General features: G+C 43.4%; 1 protein-coding gene across 1 annotated transcript in view; it reads right to left on the bottom strand.

Annotated features, from left to right (window-relative positions):
• Positions 1 to 5,862: 5,862 nt before the first annotated feature.
• SHQ1 (SHQ1, H/ACA ribonucleoprotein assembly factor) overlaps positions 5,863 to 24,058 on the bottom strand; it is an 88,117-nt gene continuing 69,921 nt past the window's right edge. Inside the window, exon 11 of the mRNA XM_081247668.1 lies at positions 5,863 to 7,134. Within this exon, the coding sequence (XP_081103794.1) occupies positions 6,564 to 7,134 (571 nt within the window). The 3' untranslated portion in view covers positions 5,863 to 6,563. The remainder of the gene's footprint in view (positions 7,135 to 24,058) is intronic.

The raw sequence follows: 24,058 nt of genomic DNA, 5'->3' as shown, positions 1-24,058 counted from the left end.
CTTGACCTCCTCTGAGCCGAAAGCCGAAGTCGAACAGGAATCTTATTATTCCACTGTTTGCCTGTTTAGACATCCCCAGAGACTCTGATTCCATTGGCTTCAGAGAAGCCTGGGTGTCAGTATTTCTCTAAAGTTTCTCAGATGATCCAAGGGTGTTGCCAAAATCGAGAATCCCTGGTTTGAATAAAGCGTCCCAGAGTAGCAGATCCCACCTTGGGTCAAGTTCAAGCCCGATCCAGTCAGCTAAGAACAGAGCTACCTGGTCTCAACACACCCAGAGCTGCCCCCATCGGCGGGTCTATGCCTACAGAAGGATTGATGTGGAGACAGTCCCTGCTTGACATGCTTAGGACGAGACAGGCCTGGCACAGAACTTGGTACCATGCAGCGGCTCCACAGTGACGGATGTTATGACAATCCTGTCTCTTCTCTAATGCAAGGGTATTCTTTCTATAAAATACACCAGGCTGCAGTAACGCAACTGAGGAAAAGTTGCCAAGGAAGTACCTAGAGAATCTAGGTGCCCATGCTTGGCAAATACACTACACAGCAGGAAAACTGATTAATACAATTTACATTTGAGAGTAATCTCTTCTATTTCAATAAGGCTACATCAATGCAGCTAGGAAAAGCCTTATTTTGGGAGGTTATTCAATGACTTATGAAAATATCCATGACCTCTTGTTAAGAGAAAAAAATGGATTTACAATTTATGTAGTGCATGATTCTAATTTTTTTTTTAATGTGGGTATATATCTGTATACAAATACACAGAGAAAAAGACTGGAACTACGGATGCCAAACAGTTAACTGCGATTCTAGGTGAGAGAGTTTTTCTTGTAGGTGTAAGTGTGTTGGACTTAGAGGACTATTATTCTGAAAGGTCCTTTTACATTTCTGATGCTAACACATTTGTTTGGAAGCATGGTTTCAGTAGAATACGGCCTGTGTACATCCATGAACAAAATTAACCACTGGCAGCCTTGTACTCCTCCCTGCCCCCCACCCTCGTTTTCTTGTTTCTAATTTTAATTTTACAGAAGTCTGAATACAGAACTCTGGAACCCACTGCCCTAGGGGACAGCCTGGTAGGAATCTCTCTTCCTTGCTCCAATCCCTTCGGCTTTCCTTGGATTCCAGGCTCTTCCAGGAGGACCTGGCCCTGATTCAGTGGGAGTTCAGAGGAGGGAAATTATTTCCAGCCAGGGAGAATGAAGGGTGACCTCCTGGGGGAGGTGGCATTTGCATGGGCCAATCTGAGCAACTCACAGGGAGAAGAGAAAGCAGTGCACGAGCAAACAGGTGGAGGTGGGAAAACACAGCATGTACGGAAACAAAAACAGTAAATATGGAACTCTGTGCTGTAGGTGAGGCTCCACGGGAGGCCCTGGGTTGCAGCAGGGCTCCTGTTTTCCAGGGGTCTCTGGGCTGGTGGTGAAACTGCTGGGGCTTCAGGCTAGATGGACTATAGGCAGGGCTCTCCAGTCGTTCAGCTGCTCCTTCCCCTGAAGGCTCACTCCAGCAAGAGGTGGAGAATGTCCCCCTGGAAAGAGCTTAAGAGACGATGGCCTACCACTTGGAATACCTAAAATACCAGAGGCAGAGCCTTCAGCATGTGGTCCCAGCTAGGACTGAGGCTCACGTGGCCAAATCACTGCTTCCAGCATTTTCAGGGGGGAAAGGAAAGCGGATCCACGTAGCAAGATTCTTCTGGGAGGTACATCCTTTCCGTTTGTTTTTTTTCCAAGTGCTAAGGCATCTGCTCCCACATTCATCCTTTTCCTCCAGCTTATCTTTTCATGCCTTTGGAGAGCAGTCTTCCTTATCTAGGAAACAAATGGCCTCTGCAGCAAGTTCAAAACAGCCGAGTCATTTATCTGCTTGACATGTGTTTCCCTGTTTGTTTTCTCCAGCCTTGAGACAAGAGTTGTGTCAACTGTGGATGGCTGAGCCCCAGTCACTGGAGAGGCATGAATCAATTTCCAGCTGCATTTATCACTTGCGGCCTTAAATCAAGTCTAATCAATGCGTCCTTCATTTGGTATGGATTGAAACTATATATAACACACTTAGAAAATGGGCGGGAAAGGGAGCAGCCTCACGAACAAAAACTCCATCGGGGATTTAGATGGAATGATGTTAAGGAAAGATTTGCAATCTCTGATTTGGTTTCATGGAGACGCCTGACCAAACAGTCACAGAGATTTGTGTTTATGAAGCTTTAACTTCAATCTACCAGACATGCAGTGACATTACATGACAGATCATTTTATACAGGAGGATGTCTGCATCTTCCAAGATTTTATAATTAATATATTCTGAAGAGTTGGTATATATATATATATATATATATATATATATTTTAAAGGGAAGTTATTTCTTCTGCCTCATTTATTTATTTTTTATTTTTGCTGTGTTGGGTCTTCGTTTCTGTGCGAGGGCTTTCTCTAGTTGTGGCGAGCGGGGGCCACTCTTCATCGCAGTGCGCAGGCCTCTCACTATCGTGGCCTCTCTTGTTGCGGAGCACAGGCCCCAGACGCACAGGCTCAGTAGTTGTGGCTCACGGGCCTAGTTGCCCCGCGGCATGTGGGATCCTCCCAGACCAGGGCTCGAACCCGTGTACCCTGCATTAGCAGGCAGATTCTCAACCACTGCGCCACCAGGGAAGCCCCAAGAGTTGGTATATTTTTAATACAGCAGCAACTCTAAAGCTGCCTAGTTTCCTTCCTATATTGTCTTTCATTCATTTCCATTTCTTTTAGATGTATCTTTTGTCACCATTGACTATATGGGTCAATTTCTAGTTACAAGATAGAAAATAAAAATCTCCTTATAACAAAATAGATATCCAGGAGTTCCCTCTGATTTAGAAGAATTTTATACAGTCTTATGGCTGAGAAAACTTGATCCTTTCTCTCATATGCCCAATTCTTGGTAACAGAATTTGATCCATGCAATCCAAATGGATTTTTCACTAGCAGGTGTGAAAACCACCCCCCAGCTGTTCAACCAATTTAGAATGTGGTAGGGAGTAGCCCTGTGTCATTTGTAAATTAATCCCGTGCCAGTGAAAGATGGTATCAGTGTAGTCCCTGGCACCTAAAACCCATCATGCCCACAGCAAGGCCCCATGTCGCTCTTCAAGGATAATGGGAGAAGAGACAGAACACAGGTCAATGATAATGCCTGCCCAGAAGAAGAGGCAGTGCTGCGATTCACTGATGTACTTAGTATTTCTGTCTAATCTGCTGAACTGTGTAGACTTTTACCACGAGCACGCCTCAGAAGCGATTGACAGGGCTCTCATTTTCCAAGGGCTGGCTCCCCCAGAAACCTGTTGTCAGGTAGCTAAAAAGAGCCCTGTGCAGCACTGGGGAGTGTGACAATAATAATAAACTCTTATGCTGGTTTAATACTTTCCAGTTGATAAAGTGTTTTGAACATGCAGTCTCATCATCCTGTAAGATAAGCAAAAAAAAGCCGTTGTATTCCCATTTCCAAGAGGAAGGGAGACGCTCAGAGGTTGGCGTACCTCCGAACTATGGCTCTGGGACTCAACGCCTTGTCTCCTCAGCCCCGAGGCCCTGGTTCTTGCCACTGAGCTGCAGCTAGGCAGCTGCTGAGGTCTCCCCTCTGTGCTTTCCCTAACTTTTTATTTTTTCTTCCATCACCCAGGGTTCTTGGGAAATGCATATGGTTATGTTATAGGAAATCCCTCGAGTTGCCTGGCAAGTCATCTAGTTAAAAAAAATATTAAAGGCAGCACCCTCGGATGTGTTTTGGGTTACAGACATGGTACAGTGTTCTTAACTCATCCTAAACAAAGACAGGGTAATGCGATATTACAAAGCTTTAACTCTCTGTGAACAAAGAAAGGGTAAAAGTAACGCGGCAGACACGGAATCTAAAATTAAGGCGCTCACGCGCATTGTTTTTAAAACTCATGAGAGTCGTTCAGCGAGTTCCTCTGCTTTGAGGATGTCCGGGAAGGATCATGTTTGCCCATCCTTTGAGGAAGAGAGTAACAGATTTTTCTACCCAAGACAATTCTCATCAAAGTAGATCCTGTTTAGATTCCTAAGTAAGGACAGAAGGTGGTGGAAGGAGAAATTTCCACGGCTTTAAACTTTTTAAACTTTTAGAGAAGAGTGGATTTGCTCAACTTGACGTCAGTAGAAGTAAATGAGGGGAATAATAGATAATGCATTTTCAAACTGGCCTCAGGTCATGTGCTACTGAGGAGAAATGCATTTTCAATGGTCACAGGGATTCTGAAGGTCTCTGGGGAGCCTGAGAAAAGTCTTGAACACATTCTAAGAAAGCTGTTATGGTGTTCAGGAGTTAACATGTGTGTCAAATAGCACAGTCACCCCAACTATCCTGTTAATACAAACTGGAATTTATAGTGGAAATACAAATACTTGCAACCTATACAGACCCAGAGTAAAAGGGATCATACCCTTTCCTGAAATAAAAATGCTACTGAGATTAATACATATCAGATTTCATTTCATTTCCTCCCTAAAGCAAATTGGTTTATTTCATTTGTTCATTCATTCAGCAAATATTTATGGAGCTCTGAGAATATGGGCACTGATGATTCAGTGGTAACAAGACACGGCACAGACATCACTCCCTAGGAGGTTACACTCAAGTAGGAAAATTCACATTTAAATTATTAATGGAGGCTTACGTTTCCAATCAAGATGGAGTAATAGGGACCAGATGAATTTTCCCTCCTGACATAACCAAACAAGAAAAACAGAAATAATACATGAAACCATGGTTTTCAAGACACTGGACATCAGGCAATGAAAGACAGTGATCCCGAGGGATGGAAAACAAACCCCAGGAGCAGTACGAGGGCCTCGCCTACTGCCCTGGAAGAATGTCAAGGCTGCACAGGGAGGGGTGACCCAGGCAGAACCCAATGGACTCCGGAGTTCAGGAGACAGAGCTGGGGGCTTGGGGAGTCCAAGGCAGCCTGAGTCTGCAAGACAGAGTACGGGAGAGGGGAGAGCTGCAGAGAAGCCCAGATACCTGGAGAGGGTCGAGGACTCAGAGGAGAGCCTATAAATGAGGCCAGGCAAGAACCACATGAAAGGATGAGAGGGACCAGTGCTCAGCACTCACACAGGTGTCTATTTCCATCAGCCAGACTGGAACACTCATAATCCCTGGGGCATGGGAAAATCATTCCTTAGGACGGGGAAATAGTTTGTCCTAGACGGAGCACTGTTCCAGACCTGCCTAACAAATTACAAAAGCAAGACCCACAAGGATCAAACTATTTCCAAGTAACTTAACTGCATCCCAAAACAAAGCTAAAGAATATTTATAAGAATACATATCCAGTACCCAACAAGGTAAAATTCACAATGTTTATCCAATCAAAGATTATCAGGCATGCAAGGATGACTCCTCTGGGGATTTGTATCTAGAAGTTATAAAGAACCGTCGAAACTCAAAAATAAGAAAAGCAACACAGCTTTAAAAAATTGGCAAGAGATCTGAACAGACACTTCACCAAAGATATGTGGATGACAAATACACATGTGAAAAGACGCTCAACATAAGAAGTCTTAAAAATGCAAAATAAAACCAGGAGATACCACTTCACACCTATTAAAATGGTAAAAATGTTAAAAATGGACCACATCAAGTGATGACAAGAATGAGAAAGAAGCGGAGCCCTCACAGGCTGCTGGTGGGCGTGTTAAATGGTACAGCCACTTCGGAAAACAGTTTGGTGGTTTCTTCAACTGTTAAACATACACCTACCATACGGCTCTGTCATTCCACTCCTAGATATTTACCTAAGAGAAATAAGAGCATATGTCCACATAAAGACTTGCACACAAATGTTCGTAACAGCTTTATTTGGAACAGCTGAAAGCTGGAAACAACCCAAATGTCCATTTAATGAACTACTACTCAGATATGGGAAAAAAAACACCCCCAAACCTCGACACAGGCTACATCAACGTATCTCAAAATAATTATACTGAATGAAATAAGCCTGACAAAGAAGAGTACATGTTATACGATTCAATTTATATTAAATTCTAGGAAATGCAAACTAACGTACAGTGATGGAGCAGACGGAGGCTTGCCTGGGGAATGGGGGTGGGTGGCATGCAGAGGCGGGGGTGGGAGAGGGGTGACAAAGGGGCAGGAGGACACTTGGAGATGGTGGGTAAGTACAGCATCTCAGCTGCAGTACTGGCTTCATTCGGTGTATGTATCTGTCAACACTTATCACACTATCTGCTTAAGATGTTTGCAGCTTACTGTATGTCCTGCGTGTCTCTGTAAAGCTATTCAGAATATTTTAGGGCTCTACCTTCTCGAGATTCTGGCAGAACTATTATTCTCATCTCCAAATATTAATTACACTTTGCTTTAAGAAAAACTTTAGAACTTTATTTTTAAAGGTGCAACAAGAAAACCGACTGGTGTCAACATTAGCTCACTGACAAACAATGTTGTATACACTAAGGAAAAGTACAAAGTGAAAATGAAGAATCCTCATTCGGTCAACAAAACCAAATCTGACGTAATTCTCAATAACGAATGAGACCACTCAGAGTCAGTTCTTGGGTGTCTGCCGGCTGTCTCTCTTCAGCACGCTGTCCAGCAGCAGAGCCCTTGGGCTCAGAAATCTGAACCAAAGTCTCCAGTTGTTCTCCGAGCTCCTGGATTAGAGGCTCAGATGCCCCAGGAACCCGGGGAGAGGCGAGCGGCTGTCCCTGACCATCATCAGACCCTGGGAGGACCACGCTTCTGCACATCCCACCATGGTCAGGAAACAGGGCCGTGCGGCTTTCCTCAACAAAGGGACCGAGCAGGGAAGGCCTTGCCTCACATTCACCACCTCTGGGCTCCTCGCGTTCTGAGTCTGAGTCCTCGGTCTCAGACGACGTGCTGCTCTCTGATTCCTCCGAATCACTTGTCTCAGAGCTAGAGGAAGGCGTCTGCTGCCCGGAAATGCATCGGGCTCCTGCTTTCGATGCAGCCTCTTCCTCCTGGACCAAGAGTGCCGCTGCTTCCAGTTCCTGCAGTTCCAACCCCAGCTGGGCCTTGGTCAGGGATGCTTTCTTTAAGGCTGCCGCGAGAGCTGCCAACTTTCTGGACCTTGAAGACCATTTTAAGAAGAAATGTTAGGACTATTCATTAATTGGTCTGGGGATAACAGGGTCCACAGCTTAAAGAGATAACAAAATAAAGCTGGATCCATACTTCATATGGCACACAGGATGAATCCCCAAACAGATCAATGATATGAATGGAAAAAAGGAACCAAGTATTACAAGGAAACGCAGGAGATTTCCCTCATGAGCCTAGAATGAGGAAGGCCTTTCTAACTAGGACTCAAAATTCAGAAGCCACAAAAGAAAGGCAAAGATTGATAAATTCAACTAATAAAAATCAACAAGTTCTGTAGGGCAAAAAGAAAAAAAAATTACAAGAGAAGTCAAAAGGCTAATGCAAAATTGAGAAAAATATTTGCAATTCATATCACAAAACAAGGCCTAGTTCCCCTAACAGAGTTCTTAAAAATGCAAGTAATGATCCATCAGGAAAATGGGCAAAAGACACAAGCAGACAGTTCTCATACAAAGAAATACAAATGGCTCTTAAATATATGAAAAGATGTTCAACAACTTCAGTCAAATAAGAGAAATACAAATTGAAGTCGTGCTGAGATATATTTTTCATTTATCAGATTGGCAAAAATCCAAACATTTGCTAACACTGCCAGCAAGGCTGTGGAGGAAAGGCGCTTTCATACACTGCTGGTGAGAGAGTTAACAGCTACAGTCCCGATGAAGGAGAACCTGGCAATACCTTTCAAAACTGAAAACGTGACATACCCTTGACCCAAGCAAACCCGCATCTGGAAATGAAACACGTAGGCTACACGACACAGGCCCAAGGTACTATTTACTGCGGCATTGTTTCTAATACTCCAAAATAAGAAACACCCAAATGTCCATCAACGTGGCATACGGCTATGGCATATCCACACGAAGGAAAAGTCTACAGCTATGTAACGGATGAGGCTCTCCAGCGGCTAACCCAGATATATTGTTTAACAACAAAAGGCCTGCCATATGTATATGCTGCCTTCTATGTTAAACACACACAACAAAGGAAAGAAATAAAAACATATTTTATTTGCTTGTACACTTATCCATGAACTCTGGAGAGCTACAGAAAACACTAATATTTATGTGGAGGGGGGCACTGCAGGAGCTGGAAAGATGGAAGATGATGGTGAGAGGGAGACTTGTCACCGCATATTGGTTTCTATTTTTAAATTTTTCATTACAGTATAGTTGATTTACAATGCTGTGTTAGTTTCAGGTGTACAGCAAAGTGAATCAGTTATACATATACATATATCCACTCTTTTTTAGATTCTTTTCCCACATAGGTCGTTAGAGTATTGAATAGAGTTCCCTGTGCTACACAGTAGGTTCTTATTAGTTATCTCTTTTATATATGGTAGTGTGTATATGTCAATCCCAATCTCCCAATTTATCCCTACCCTCCTTCCCCCTTGTTAACCATAACTTTGTTTTCTACATCTGTGACTCTATTTCTGTTTTGTAAGTAAGTTCATTTGTACCCTTTTTTTAGATTCCACATATAAGCAATATCACACAATATAAAAATATGGAACACTTCACAAATTTGCATGTCATCCTTGCACAGGGGCCATTATAATCTTCTCTGCATTGTTCCAATTTTAGTATCTGTGCTGCTGAACCAAGCACTATCGTTCATTTTTAAACCTATCTGAATGGAATACCTATTCAAATTTTTTAACTAAAAAAGAAAAAAAAAGCAGTATCAGAGAGCGACATGGAGTGCTTTTTATTTTTAGCAGAAAACCATCTCATGCTATTTCAGAGGATATTTTTGCTACATTTATAACATTACATTATACTGAACAGATAAACATTTTCATTAACCTGGATTCATTTTAGTAGTTTTGTTTCTGAAGCAACATGTAAAGCATACTGCAGTTCCCCAAAAACGATATCTTTGCTGTTCCACAGAGGAAAATCTGGTGTGACAAGTGAAAAAAAGTGGCAATGAGTGGCTTGAGACATACTGGATGAGGTGAGTTCACAGGATAAATTCATTCATCAAAGCAAAGTCCATCCCATCATACTGGGGAAATGAGGCTTCATTTCAATAGAGCTAAAGTGATAGATGGGGACTTGGGGACTTTCATCTAAGTGCCTGGATGTACCTGAGACCTCTTTGTCTCAAAATACTTAACGTAACAACGAGCTTCCGTGCCTCGCCCCCGGCCCTCCACAAGTGTAACCAGGACCTGAAGCTTCCACTGCAGTCAGTGTCCAAGGGACGGTAGGACAAGGACAATGGTCGTTATGGATGCACAACTTTCTCTTAAATGAGGAAAACCCTATGTATCGGTGCTGGGATTGCCAGAGTTTAGAAAAGGAAAGATGGTCCGGGGTAGAGAGGAAAACCGGGATGAGATCCACTAGAGTTGGTCAATGATTCCCAGAGGGCTATAACTCTGAATGAACTCTGGTGGGTTTGAGACATCTTTAAAAACACAGTTATGAAATAAGATGATTGCAGTATAATCTACATCCATGTCCAAGACAGCTGTAGATGATGTCCACCATATATTTTGAAACCTTGGCTACCAGTGGCCACGGATCTGGTCAGAGCCAGTGGACCAGTTTAAAACCTCCTTACTGCAAGGCCCTGCCAGCCTAAGGACTAGCTCACTGCCATCTTTCTCACTGAAAAAGGTCCTCTCTGGGTAATGACACACAGCTTTAAGAGATAAAGAGCCATGAACTTGGGAAAGAAGACAATGCCTCGCGTTAAATTATCATATGCAAAACAAAAATCCGAAATAAAAGCCTTCACACTTCACTAAGCACACACCTCACATGTTTAAGAGCCACGATAAACACTTTCGACAATACATGAAGGACAGCGCTCCACAAACGTCTCATTGCGCTGGCTCCTAACGACAACCCTATGAATCAGCTTCATTTTTATCCCCACGTGACACATGGTGAAACAGAGAGGTTAAGAGACCAGCTGAAGTTCACTCCACTGATGAGGGGCAGTCAGGACGGGAAGCCCAGGCAAAGGAGCAAGTTTTGACTTGCCTAAGGCCCAGAATTCTCCAGAGAAACTATGACTGGTCCCTTTAGCTCAGCAATCTTAAATGGAGTATACATCTAAGCTTTACCTACAGAGGTTGTAGAATCCCAGGGGAAAAAATGTGAATTATTTTTGTGGATATTCGTGAATACAGTAGATATACCTACTCAAGTTAATACTATTTATATCTTTGCTATTGTCTACTATAAAAATATTACATCTGTCACTTATAACCGCATAAATTTGGAATTTCAAAGCTCCCTACCCGTCATCTTGGCTCTTTTCAGAAAGCATCCCTCACAACGCTGGGACTAAAAAGTGCCAACTCTAACAGGCAGGAAAGTGGCATGGATGAGGCACAGGACCCAAACAGAAACTCGTGCCTCTTACCAGCTGAGATGACTTTTTATTCTTCAGAGAAAAGTTTGTTTCTCACTTTTAGCACTGTATTATGTTTAAAATGACCCATTTATATAATGTGTGTAAAAAATGGATTATATGTTTCTTTTTTTTATTCCTTGCCACCCTGATTCACCTCTTTCTTTTAAAATAAATTTATTTATTTATTTTATTTTTGGCTGCGTTGGGTCTTTGCTGCTGTGCGCAGGTTTTCTCTAGTTGCGGCGAGTGGGGTCTACTCTTGGCTGCGGTGCACGGGCTTCTCATTGTGGTGGTTTCTCTTGTTGCGGAGCATGGGCTGTAGGCACCCGGGTTTCAGTAGTTGTGGCGCATGGGCTTAGCTGCTCCGCGGCATGTGGGATCTTCCCAGACCAGGGCTCGAACCCGTATCCCCTGCATCGGTAGGCGGATTCTTAACCACTGTGCCACCAGGGAAGTCCCTCTGTTTCTTATTATCCCACTTCTACTACCTCAAGCTGTCTAGTTTCCCAAGTTGATATTAAACTTCTGATAGAAACTTTATAGAAGAAGCATTCTGACCTCTCTTCTTAAAGAATGCTAGGATAAAAAACTAATTAAAATGTTCAAAATATCATTGGTGTAGAATATGACCCAACAGCCTGAGGAATGAAAGTTGGGTTTGTTTCTATTCAATTATTTTACACAGATAACTTAGCAGTCACTGTTCACAGCAAAGGAAATTATTCCTTTGGAGAAAAAAATTAAGCCATGAAAGAGTAGCCTCTTTGTTCTTTCAAACACTGGCACAATTGGAGTTGGTTCTAACTCTGCCACTCCTCGTCAGTTCTAGAATCTAACTCTGTAATGGCCTTTCCATTTCAGAAAACACCTCATTTTTTTTTTTTTTTTTTTTCTGCGTTATGCGGGCCTCTCACTGTTGTGGCCTCTCCCGTTGCGGAGCACAGGCTCCGGACGCACAGGCTCAGCGGCCATGGCTCACGGGCCCACCCGCTCCGCGTCATGTGGGATCTTCCCAGACCGGGGCACGAACCCATGTCCCCTACATCGGCAGGCGAACTCTCAACCACTGCGCCACCAGGGAAGCCCAGAAAACACCTCATTTAACGCAGTTAGTGGTTTTTCACTGTCACACTCAAAACAGACCAGGCTAGGTCATGTCAAAAAGCCTTGTCAAATGACATTATTAGTTAGCTAGAATGCTTACAAAAACCAGGTACATGTGGATATACTCAATGAACAGATACACTGAGTTACTAGCTATACTTATAGTATATATTTTATATCTAAGTGAAAAACTCCTACCTGTTAAGATGTATTAATTACAGAGTGAAGAGATTCAGCATTTAAAAGACACATGATAGATCGTACTAATATCATATTTTTATAGAATTATACTCAACACAGGTTTTTCTTAGAAAATTTTTGGAAATGTAATCCTGCCATGTAGCTTTAAAAAAAAACAAAACTCTGCCATTCTGTTTATAGATGTGAAATAATATCCTATCTGGAGGATTTTTTTTTAAATTAAAGACTGCCTTCTGACAAGTTACAGTAAATCCAACTGCCATGAAAGAGTAACAGTAACAGCTGAGGGTATATGCCTTTACTGTGGCTAAGCTGATATAAAATTTCCTCAACTATTTTATATTTGGCAACTGAATTTAGGGGAAAAAAAATAAAGGGAACCGTAGCCTTATGAAACAGCCAAAACAAAGTGCAAAAGGAGCCCTGAAATGCAGGAAAAAGAAAACGAGGTATAAATAGAAAGCATACATCCTGTTTCTTGCTGTAGAGTTTTGTCTCAAACTATCAATCAACTTTTCACCACTTCCTGCAATAGTAGGCCTACTATAAATCTTGTAGTAACTGGCTAGGTTTCATTTCCTCTGCCAAAACCTGCTAACCTGCCAGGCATGACATACTGACACTAGAGCCAGCAACTGATAATGCAGGACAGGACTCCAGTGAGGCCACTCCAGAGACATTTCATACTGGATGATGATGGAATACGCTGACTTGGCCTTTTAATTTCAAAGCACAGACACACACACAAACACACACTCGGGTTCCTTCTGGGAACAAACAGTGTATCAACTTTCTTTTTAAAAGGCAATGATGATAATGACATATAATCATAATTCTTCTCTACTGAAAAGAACCAGTTCCAAACTTCAAACTCCCCTGCCCAAAATACATTTATGCAACCTGATCTAAATAAAAGGTAATGCATTAGCTTTAGGTAGAAGTTGCTAGTGAAACTCTACTCTGAAAAGTGCCATGAAAGACAAACAGCAATTGATGCACAGATGAACACAGAACTGCCTGCCCTTACTCTCTAAGAGTAAAAAACATTTCCATCTCAGTCATTAACAGAACCAACTGATCTCTTTGAACAAGAAATTACTGATTCTGTATGTCATCTGACATACAGAAAATACTGCAAGATAAGAGTCATTCATGGAGGCAACCTAAGTGTCCATCGACAGATGAATGGATAAAGATGTGGCACATATATACAATGGAATATTACTCAACCAAAAAAAGAAACAAAATTGAGTTATTTGTAGTGAGGTGGATGGACCTAGAGTCTGTCATAAAGAGTGAGGTAAGTCAGAAAGAAAATACCGTATGCTAACACATATATATGGAATCTAAAAAAAAAAAAAGGTTCTGAACCTATGGGCAGGACAGGAATAAAGATGCAGACGTAGAGAATGGACTTGAGGACACAGGGAGGGGGAAGGGTAAGCTGGGACGAAGTGTGAGAGTAGCATTGACATACAGGACATATATACACTACCAAATGTAAAATAGATAGCTAGTGGGAAGCAGCTGCATAGCACAGGGAGATCAGCTCGGTGCTTTGTGACCACCTAGAGGGGTGGAATAGGGAGGGTGGGAGGGAGACACAAGAGGGAGGAGATATGGGGACATATGTATATGTATAGCTGATTCACTTTGTTGTAAAGCAGAAACTAACACACCATTGTAAAGCAATTATACTCCAATAAAGATGTTTTAAAAAAAAAGAGTCATTTATGCCATTTTGAGTTTGGGCCAATGAAATAATTTTTCATCCTATTTTCAACTTGACTTAATACCATTCTTTGGGGCTGGATTATGAAAAACAACACCTGGTCCATGGATCATTAGAATAATTTTCTGAAAACTCCCTGTATTTGTTTCCAGTGACTGTCATAACAAACTACCACAAACTGGGTGGCTTCAAACAGCAGAAATTTAACCTCTTACAGCTCTAGAGGCTAGAAGTCCAAAATCAAGGTATCAGCAGGGCTGCTTCCTTCTGAGGGCTCAGAGGGGAGAATCTGTTCCACGCCCTTCTCTTAGCTTCAGGTGTTGCCAGGAATCCGTGGCTTATAGACACATCACTCTTAAACTCTGCCTCTGTCACCACCTACCATTCTCTCTGTGTGTCTGCCTGTCTTTCTTCGCATGGCTGTCTTCCCTCTGGATGTGTCTCTGTGTCTCTTCTCCTCGTAAGAATACCAGTCATATTGGATTAAGGGTCCATCCTACACCAATATGACCCCATCTTAACAATAATTTATATCTACGACAACCCTATTTCCTGATGAAGTCACGTTCTGGGGTTCCGAGAAGGATATGAACTGGGGGGGCACTATCCAACCCAGTACAGCCTGTCTTCTAGCACCCCCCCCAATTCATGGCTATCCCACATGCAATATACATTCACCCATCTCAACATCCCCAAGGTCTCAATCCATTCCAACATCAATTCTAGGTCCAAAATCTCATCTCAATCTCATCTCAATCAGGTTTAGGTGAGACTCCGGGTATGCTCCATCCTGGGGTAAATTCCTCTCTGTCCACAGACCTGTGAAACTAAAAAACAAATTATCTGTTGCAAAATACAATGGTTGGACAGGTGTAGAAAAGACATTCTCATTGCAGAAGGGAGAAAATGGAAAGGATAAAGGAGTTACCATTGCAAAGCAAGTTCACAACGCACAGGTCAAATTCCATTAGTTGTTTTTTTTTTTTTTAAAACATCTTTATTGGAGTATAATTACTTTACATTGTTGTGTTAGTTGCTGCTATACAACAAAGTGAATCAACTATACGTATACACATATCCCCATATCTCCTCCCTCTTGCACCTCCCTCCCTCCCACCCTCCCTATCCTACCCCTCTAGGTGGTCACAAAGCACCTAGCTGATCTCCCTGTGCTATGCGGCTGCTTCCCACTAGCTATCTATTTTACATTTGGTAGTGCATATATGTCCATGCCACTCTCTCACTTCGTCCCAGCTTCCCCTTCCCCCTCCCCGTGTCCTCAAGTCCATTTGCTACGCACAAGAGCAGACTTCTAACCCCGATCCAGGGCCCTGTCAAGACCAGCTGGTCAGCAGCTCAGCACACACACCACAACCTGCTGGGTACAACCACCTCTCACATGTAGGCAATGGACATAAAAGTCTGCTCAGGCTTGGACTTTCAAGAACTGCCTTAGGAAGCCTTGGATTTGAAAGCCAGACTGGACAACAGTGCTGACAAGCGTTCATCTACAGAAAATCAAAATTGGGGAAGGCCAATTTTCTTAATGCTTGCTTATGTTCTCTCAAAAACTACTTTAGTTCAACTACAGTGAAAAGCATTTGTCTATCAGAACATCCTTAAGTGACAGTCCCTAGCCTATCCAAGGAGAATTTTAAAATAGTTTTAATAAAGGTAATTGATATCAATGACGCATATTTAGTTTCTCTCCTTAATAAAACCTTGCTACTTAAAGTGGAGTCCCTGGACCAGCAGCAGCAGTATCATCTCAGAACTTGTGAGAACTGCAAAATCCCAGGGCCTATCCCAGACCCCTGAATCAGAATCTGCAATTTTAACAAGCTCCCAGGGGACCTGTATGCTCAGTGAAGTCTGAGAAGCACTGCTTCACACAGCCGTGACCGTGTCGGAATGATGATTATGACCACCTTACGCTTTACAGCTCTCAGCATCACTGACTCAATCTGACCAAACAGCTGGCAGGGTGGGTGGGACTGGCATGAGGCTCTCCCCCACTCCTGGGTCAGCTCTGAAGCTTCAGCCTGCAGCCACTTAGCCACCTTGGCTCCAGGTCAAGGTGCGAGGAGCCCTTCTCTAATGGCCCTTTGGCTCAAGAGTTCTCTCCGCAGCCTTTCTTCTGGGCCCGCTTGATCCTGAGGCTCGTTCTCAGAAACAACTCATCTCCCAGCACCGATTCTACAAAGCTAGGATCAGCTGCTTTCTTGCACAAAATCTTCAACCTCTGCAGAGATCTCTCCCAAGGCCAGGCTCCAGAAGTCTGCTCCTCCCCCACTCCCTCTCCAGCCCGGTTAGACCCCACCCCGTGCCTGCCCTAGCCCAGCCCTGCCCTCCACCCATTGCTTCCTTACCTCCAGTATGGGCCTCTCCTATAAGTAACCTCTACCTCCAGGTCTCACTGAAACAACGCGGCAGACACATTTCTCATTCATTCATTCAATATCTACTGAAAGTACTATGTGCCCAAGCACTGGGCAAAACAGATAAAGACCCTCATGCTCATGGAGCTTAGACTCTTGTTTAGGAAAAGATAGACAACGAACAGAAACTAAGTAAATACAGAGTGTGCTAGATGGTATAACTGCTATGGAAAAAACAGAGCTGAAAAGTGACCCAGGAGTGCTAAGGACAGAGGGGATTCAATTTTTTACGTGTTTAGAGAAGACCTCACTGAAAGGTGACATAAGGGACCAAATACATTGAATAGCCTAAAGTGTGAGACCTGGCTTTATTCTTGCTTTTTACTTAGTCCATTTCTTCCTGGCTTGAAGCTCCAGTCCATTCATTGAACTTGGTACAATACTTACAGCCAACCCCTGCTCCCAGCCTAAAAGCCATGTGGATGTCAATTCCCACGTAGCTGTCTCTAATCTCCAGATCGTGTATCCATGCCTAGAAAACTGCTTCTACCTTCCACTCACCTGAGCCTGATACCCAATCTGTGCTGTCCCACGTTCAAGGAAAATAACAACGGGCTATCTTATTTCTAAAAAGGAAGACCCAGAGGTTTAGTAAAAGAGGAGAAAAATTCAGGCCAAGCCAGAATTTTATAGGATTTCATACTATAAATATAAGCTAGATAAAATTACTTAAGGGCTCAAGAACGTTATCTTTCTACAGCTAACTTTTCTCTGCTAAGAAACTGTGAAAGATGCCATAGGAAGGCCTCATGCTCAGCCACCAGGGAAACAAGGGCAAAGATTACAGCAGATCCACGCCCCTGGTATGGGTGGAGGATGGGGCGTTAAAGGCACAATTAATTCTCCTTTAAGGACTGAGCAAGCCACTCTGTTGAAGTCTACACAAACGCAGGTTGGAGGGAACCTGATAGATAACTGAGCCCAGGGTTGTCTGGCAGAGCTTTACGTAATGATGGAAATGTTTTAGATCTGTACTATCTAACATGGTAGCCACGAGACACATGTGGCAACGGAGCACTTGAAATGTCCAGCGTGACTGAGGAATTGAATCCTAAATCTTATTTTATTTTAATTAATCTACACTAAAATAGCCTCATGTGGCTATGAATACAAAATTCGAACAACAAGATCAAATCGAAAGGTCTAATTTTCTGTGACAAAGATGAGACCTAGACAAAGCTAAGAGCACAGGGCTACCACAGCCTGGAGCACTAATATTCCACACAGGCACCAGACTGGAGGGTTTTGAACTGCTTTCATATGCGTGAGCCTGTGTGATCCTTTCCTCAGTCACATGGGCTAAGCAGGTATGAATGACTCTCTACACTTCACCCATGCTCACAGGCCAACATGTGCCTGACGCCAGAGGGTAAATCCGGGGGATGGCCAGGGCTTCTAACATGCAACCTGCTGTGTGCCAGCTCCCACCGAAGCAGTGACACCATCTGGGTACTCAGAGGGCTTATTACCTATGTGAAACAAGATGCTGGAAGACCACACTAGCCAGGAGAATCACTGAAGAATCTTTCCTATGTTGGGGGATCCAATCCTTGGCAAAACATTTATGCAAATTAAGCCTTCTAGGATACTTGTATCAGGATGGGAACTAAAATTTATTCTCTATTTTAAGGTAGTGACCATGACTCTCAAAAATTAGTTTGTTGGACATCGCTTATGAATTCTGTGTTCACTTTAGCATCAAGACATACAGGCGAAAACTCTGCTATAATGAGAACTGAAGAGTTGCCAAGATGTCCAATCAGACCCAAATTACTATCTACGAAAATTACTGATTACTAAAAATAAGAATGAAAAAGTGGCTCCAAAATATCATTTGACTAAATACAGGAATACACAGTACAACTGAAACCCCCAGTTAGATGGCTGTGAGTACCAAACCTGCTGGCTGAACAGCATTTCGTGTTCTTACAAGAACTGGATGCAAAAGCCTAATTATGGTTAGATTCAAACGATGTGATCAAAAAGCTTCCCACGTGGGGTGAGAGACGTAAGGGCTTTTCTCCTTTCGTTCCTCGTGGGGGCATCCGGGTAAGTTTTTTCTTGGAGCCACCTCACTCCAAAGGGATGAATCCAGCCCCACCAGGAACACTTGACAAAAAAGCAGGGACGGCTGTCGGCGGGGAGCGCGGGGCTGGGCTTTGATCGCAGCTGCGGCTCCCACTGTTTAAAAAGGCAGCCATGGCGATGCGGCACTTCCTCCCCTTGCTCACAAACACAAGAAATCAGCAGAGATAAGCTGACGTGGAAAACATTACACAAATCGCTGAACCTGCTGCAGGCGGAGAAGAGCTGCCTCTGCTCGGCTTTGATTTTTCTGGAGCCAAGCCCGGGGGGAGAGGCGGGTGGACTTTCTTATTTTCCGGGGCTCCCATGGCAAGGTAAGTGCAGACGGAGCCCAGAGGAACACCGCGTGCAGAAGAAAGGGAAAGAAAGAAATAAACAGAACAAGAATCCGGGCTAAACTGAGCCGTGGCGGACAGCTGCCATCCGCGGCCGGGAGGAAAGATCACATCCCTAGTGAAAAGCAACTAGGCTTTTACAGGATTTGTGAAATCGCACAGAGCCGGGAGCTCTGGCTGTGCTCTCGGCCGTGCTGCCGTTCCTGCTGAATGAAGCCAATAAGTATGTACCTTAGGTCTTCCTGATGCATTTTCCACTCCTATTGTTTAGTGTGTGTCCAAAGAAGAGAACAAGAGCGTACCTCCCCGTGTCTGGGAATGGGGCTGGAAACAGAGCAAAGCACAACCAGCAGTTTTCTCCTTGACACACACGCAGACCAGTCTTGACTTCATAAGTGGCCTATTTCCTGCTTAAGGCTCATCCACAGTTTGCCTTTTTAAAAACAGGGCTTAAAATGAGCCACCCGGTTGGCTGCTGTGCACCTCATCCGTCTGTGTTCAGCTTTGGAAACTGAGCCCACTGTAACATGGTCACTGCTGCCACCCACGTGCCACATTGAGGGCCCAAGATCTGCAGGGCATTTTTCTAGCCCGAGCAGCGCAGCAGTGCCCAAGCAAAGCCTGGATCCTGCTCTCATGGAGCCAGCAGTTTGAAAAGAAGAAAGGACAGGGTCCTCTGAGCCAGTCTCTGAGCCCGTATCCAAGGGGCCAAGGTCACAAACTCTGCTGCCCTCACCAGTCAGGCAGATGGAGTCGCATGGAAGGGGCAGGGGTCTGTGCAGAATGGAGCACCCTTGTCCCGTACAGGGGAGACAGCTGGCCTCAGCTCTGGCCAGTTGTCACCAAGTGGGGACGTGGGCTCAGCAACTGCCAGAACTTCTCCGTTAGTTCCAAAGCAGCTGTAAATCCAGACTTCGACATAAAATCTTCCAATTTTTAAGTGCTGACAACCAATTCGAAGTTTTAGAAAACTCACTGAGAACCAACAGTGACCCAAGGGCCACCAGCTTGCAACTCTTACATGCCGCAGACTTAACTGCATCTCCCCAACGCTCTAACATATTCTATATACCCCAGCACATTCCTGCTCCACCAGTGCGACCAGTTCACCACTGCTCTCACTCCCAGCACAACTGTTTTAACTTCGCAGATTTGCCTCAAGTTGTGTCCCTGCCTTGCACACCTCCCTCCTTTCTCTCTGTGCCTGGTCAGACCCCACCCATCTTTAGTTCCCAGGTCAAGCCCGGTACTCCACTCAGCCCTATAGACCACGCCAAGTTCCCTCTTCTCTTAATCAGTGCCTTTTATTTTATTTTATTTATTTATTTTTGGCTGCATTGGGTCTTAGTTGTGGCATGTGGGCTGTCTAGTTGTGGCGTGCAGGCTTTGTTGCCCCGTGGCATGTAGAATCTTAGTTCCCTGACTAGGGATCAAACCCATGTCCCCTGCACTGGAAGGCGGATTCTCAATCACTGGATCACCAGGGAAGTCCCTGAATCAATATCTTTCTTACGGCTGTATCACCCGCTGTATCACTGGCAATGAGGCGGATTCTCTCCGTAATCCACTAATTCTGCCATTTGCGTATGTTTTCTCCCCAGCAAGACTAAATGCTCATTAATAGAAACCACACCGGAACTTCGTCAACAGAGACAGAGCCTGCAGTGTTAACAGAGAGGGTGGGTTAATGTTCTGGAAGATGACAGGGGACTGACGGACCACAGCAAGGTGGTGAGGAGCTCAGGTTCTGACAAGCAGGCCTGGGTTTCTTCATCTCTTTGAGCCTCAGTTTCCATACCTGTAACCTGGGGCCATAATGAAATGGGGACATAACCCCAATCGTATAAAACCTATGAGATTAAGAGACATGATGAATATAAAGCTCTTCGCACAATGCCTTGAATGCAGTGAGCTATTATTATTACCATGGACCAACTGCCTGATTCAGCCAATGTCATTGTTAAGCAAGCAATGCATCAACGGAGGAACTCTGTTGTCTGCAAACCATTAATTGACTACTTAGTCTGTGCTAATGTGCTCTAAGCATACTGCATGTGTCAGCTCATCTAATTTGCCTAATTCTACCAATTTTATGGATAGCTGAGGCACAGAAAGTTTAAATGACTTGTCCAAGGCCATACAGATCTGAAGCCAGCAACTGGCCCACTGGCTCCCATAATCTTAACCATGATACTTGATGGCCTCTCTACATTTCTAATGATGAGGGGCAACTGTTCGACCTCAACCTTTTCAAATCAAAAACAGGATTTGGCTTTGTGGACCATGGCTTAAGATGACAGAATGATCAGGGCTTCATTTGGACCAGACTATATCTCAGAAGTCCCAAGAAGAAGGAGTTTGCTTTTCTGTCAATTTGGCTAAGGGCTATCTGTTCAATAAAATGAGAATGATGAAGAAAAGAGGAAAAGGCCCAGGAAGTACCATAAAATTACAGCTATCATTGTGGAAGGCAAAAACTGTGACACAGATTAATACGAACAGAAAGGCATTTTGCTGATCACAGAAAAAACTGGAGAGGGGATAAGAACAATGTTTCTAGCCTCCAACGTCCACACAGAAGACAGGAAAGAGGCAAATGCATCTTGCTTATCTTTCAGACGGTGAAGAAGGAGCGATGAAACTGCAGACAGTGAACTCAAAACCCATGAACTGTGTGCATTAGGAGATGAAGTGGGGTCCCCAGGAGCTGGCATGGGTTCACAAAAATGGATGCCATCCCTTGGACTGGCCTCAGCCTGGGAGCCCTGGGCAAAGATTGTGCCTGGGTTTTAGGAAGGCATATGACAGTCTCCTGTGGCTTCCTTATGGGTGAAATACAGGACATGGGGTGTATGGTTATAAAGCTGACTGGACTCACATTTGACCTTACAGGGAAGATTAATTTCAACCTGAAGGAAGGGACCTAGTGGAAGAGTAAAAAGTTTTGATGCCAGACTTCTTCATTCAACGTGTATTCACTGTCTTAGGTGAAAACATAGAACATTCATTCTAATTCCTTAAGGGCAGAAGCCTTACTAATTCCTCTTCAGTTCCCGGGTCCCTCATCTTGGGCTTCGCATACAGAAGAAGCTCCAAAAATGATTACTTATTGGATTTCAGGAGTCAAGTTTACAAAGAGTGTTACAAAAGTAAAAAGATCAGGAAAAGATCAGGAAATAGCTGGGATGATAGATTCTAGTTCCAAAAAGGTTAAAGCAGGTGCATGGGACAAAACCAAATTCAACAGGGTAAAAACCAGGGAACAGATACAAAGTTCTCAATAGCTGATACATGAGAAATTATAATTGTAAATAATTAAACAACATCTGAGACAAATTATAATTAATTCAACAACGTCTGAGACAAAAATCTTAAGGGTTTTGGTTAATGGTAAACTAGGAATAAGGAGTGTGTTGAGGTTTCCAACTATAAGTAGATGAGCTCCCAGACCACAATAATACAGGAATGGTGATAAAAAATGAGAGTGACAGCTCCTTTCTACTTTCTGGCCAAACCTGGAGGATTATATTTAACCTGGAGGATACTTTAAAAGGGTACTGACCCCAAAAAGGAGAGGGGAGGCACTGACAAAGTACAATCTGCCTTTTAAAAAGAGATCAGGAAGGGGGACGTCCCCGGTGGTCCAGTGGGGAAGACTCTGCACTCCCAATGCAGGGGGCCCGGGTTCAATCTCTGGTCCGGGAACTAGATCTCACATGCCTACCGCAACTAAGAGTTCGCATGCCGCAACTAAGACCCACTGCAGCCAAATAAATAAATAATCAATAACTACGTAAATATTAAACAGAGAGAGAGAGAGAGAGAGAGAGACCAGGAAGGGCAAAGAAGTAGAAATTTTGGACCTGTAAGAATCATTTAAAGGCAGAAGAGGCTGATCGAGAAGACTTAGAAGGAATGCAGTAGCAATCCCCTAGACAGATAAAAACAGGTATTTGAAGAGAGAAAGGAATTATTCCATATGGGTCCAGAATTAAAACTAATGAGAAAAAAAGTAGATTTCAGTCCAATTCAAAGGAGAACTTTCAAACAATCTAAGGTGCTTCAGAGTAGAACCAGTCCCCTCCTCCATCAGTCAGTCTCCAGACATGCCAAGTGCCTCATGCCAAGGACTAGAAATCACATAGTGTCGACAGTGCACAGGGAACTGACCCACAAAATAAAAGCTGGCAAAGGAGGAGATTTTGCCAGACATCTCAACTCTATGACTGACTGGATTACAATGATCATCACCAAGACAAGTGATGCCAGTGTTAGCTTCAAGCCTTACAATGGAGAGATGACTTTGTTGGTGTCATTAGAGAAAGCTTCAGGCAAAATGTAACATTTCTGGTAGAGAAAATGGAATGTACAAAGGCAATGAAGGGCTGAAGCTCTTGGCAAATTTGGGAAAGGCTGAGTGTATCTGCAAGGAGAGAGGGAACGTGCCCAATCAGCAGGAGTGAGGAAAGAAGTAGAAAAGATGAGGAAGAGGACCCAAAGGGTCTTGAACCCAGCTCAGGCATTCATTTAGGCTCTTAACCTTGGCAAGGGGGAATTGTGGAGAACTGCTGAGCAGGACAGCCATGATCAAAATGGCATTTCAGGATGACAGGATTGGCATTGTTGTTGGAAAAAAACAAGACAGGGAGTGAGACTCTGGGGGCAAGGAAGACATAGGGGACACTCTGGCAGGAAATGAGAAAATATAGGCCTGAATTAAAGGAAAGGCAGTGACACCAAAAAGAGGAATTTAAGTGAAAGAAGTTATATAGGACAAATTAAAAAAACCTGCTGGATTGATTCAGTGTGGAGTGGGGTGTCAGAGACAGACACACTTGAATCAGGGAACCCAGACAGGACAACGTACCTAACAGTAAGACCAGAAACCCCCAATACATCTAAACTGGTTCCCAAATTACTGATCCATCACAGCTTTATATCAAATGTTCAGTATTCAAAAAATTATAAGATTTTGTAGTTATCTTTGAATCTGAAACCAGTCATCGGAAGTTTATTGAAACAATGTTCACAAAAATTAAATCCTCCGAGGACAGAAAGAAAATATGCCAGGCAAATATTAACCAAAAGAAAGCTGGGATCTCTATATTAGTATCAGACAAAATAGATTGTAAGGCAAAAAAGCATTATCAGTGATAAAAGAAGACCACTGCATAATAAACACTGCAGTTCTCCAGGGAGCTATAACTGGGAGACAAAATATTAGTTATTGTAAACTACTAGCACCAAATAACATGCCTCAAATCATAAAGTAAAAACTGACCACAGGTCGACAGGAAGAAATGGACAAGTTCACTAATATAGTAAGAGACTTTCACACACCTTTCAATCCAAAAATTGATAGATTAAACAGACAAAATAAATCATTAAGGATATAAAAACTTAAACAGCCCAACTGACAAGTTTCAACAATAGACAGACATACAAATTAGCAGCTAACAATTAGAGCATAAACCTTACTTTCAAGCTTCAAAATTTAAGAAAGTGATCATGCTAGGCATAAAATTAATCTCAACAAATTAAATTCTCTGACAGAAATGCAATGAAGTTAGAAATCAGTAACAAAGACATTACATAAAAACCCCATACACTTGGAGAAACAC

Source organism: Mesoplodon bidens (assembly GCF_964165515.1).
Source record: "Mesoplodon bidens genome assembly, chromosome: 10".
Taxonomy (NCBI): domain Eukaryota; kingdom Metazoa; phylum Chordata; class Mammalia; order Artiodactyla; family Ziphiidae; genus Mesoplodon; species Mesoplodon bidens.
This window is presented reverse-complemented; position numbering and strand designations above follow the sequence as displayed.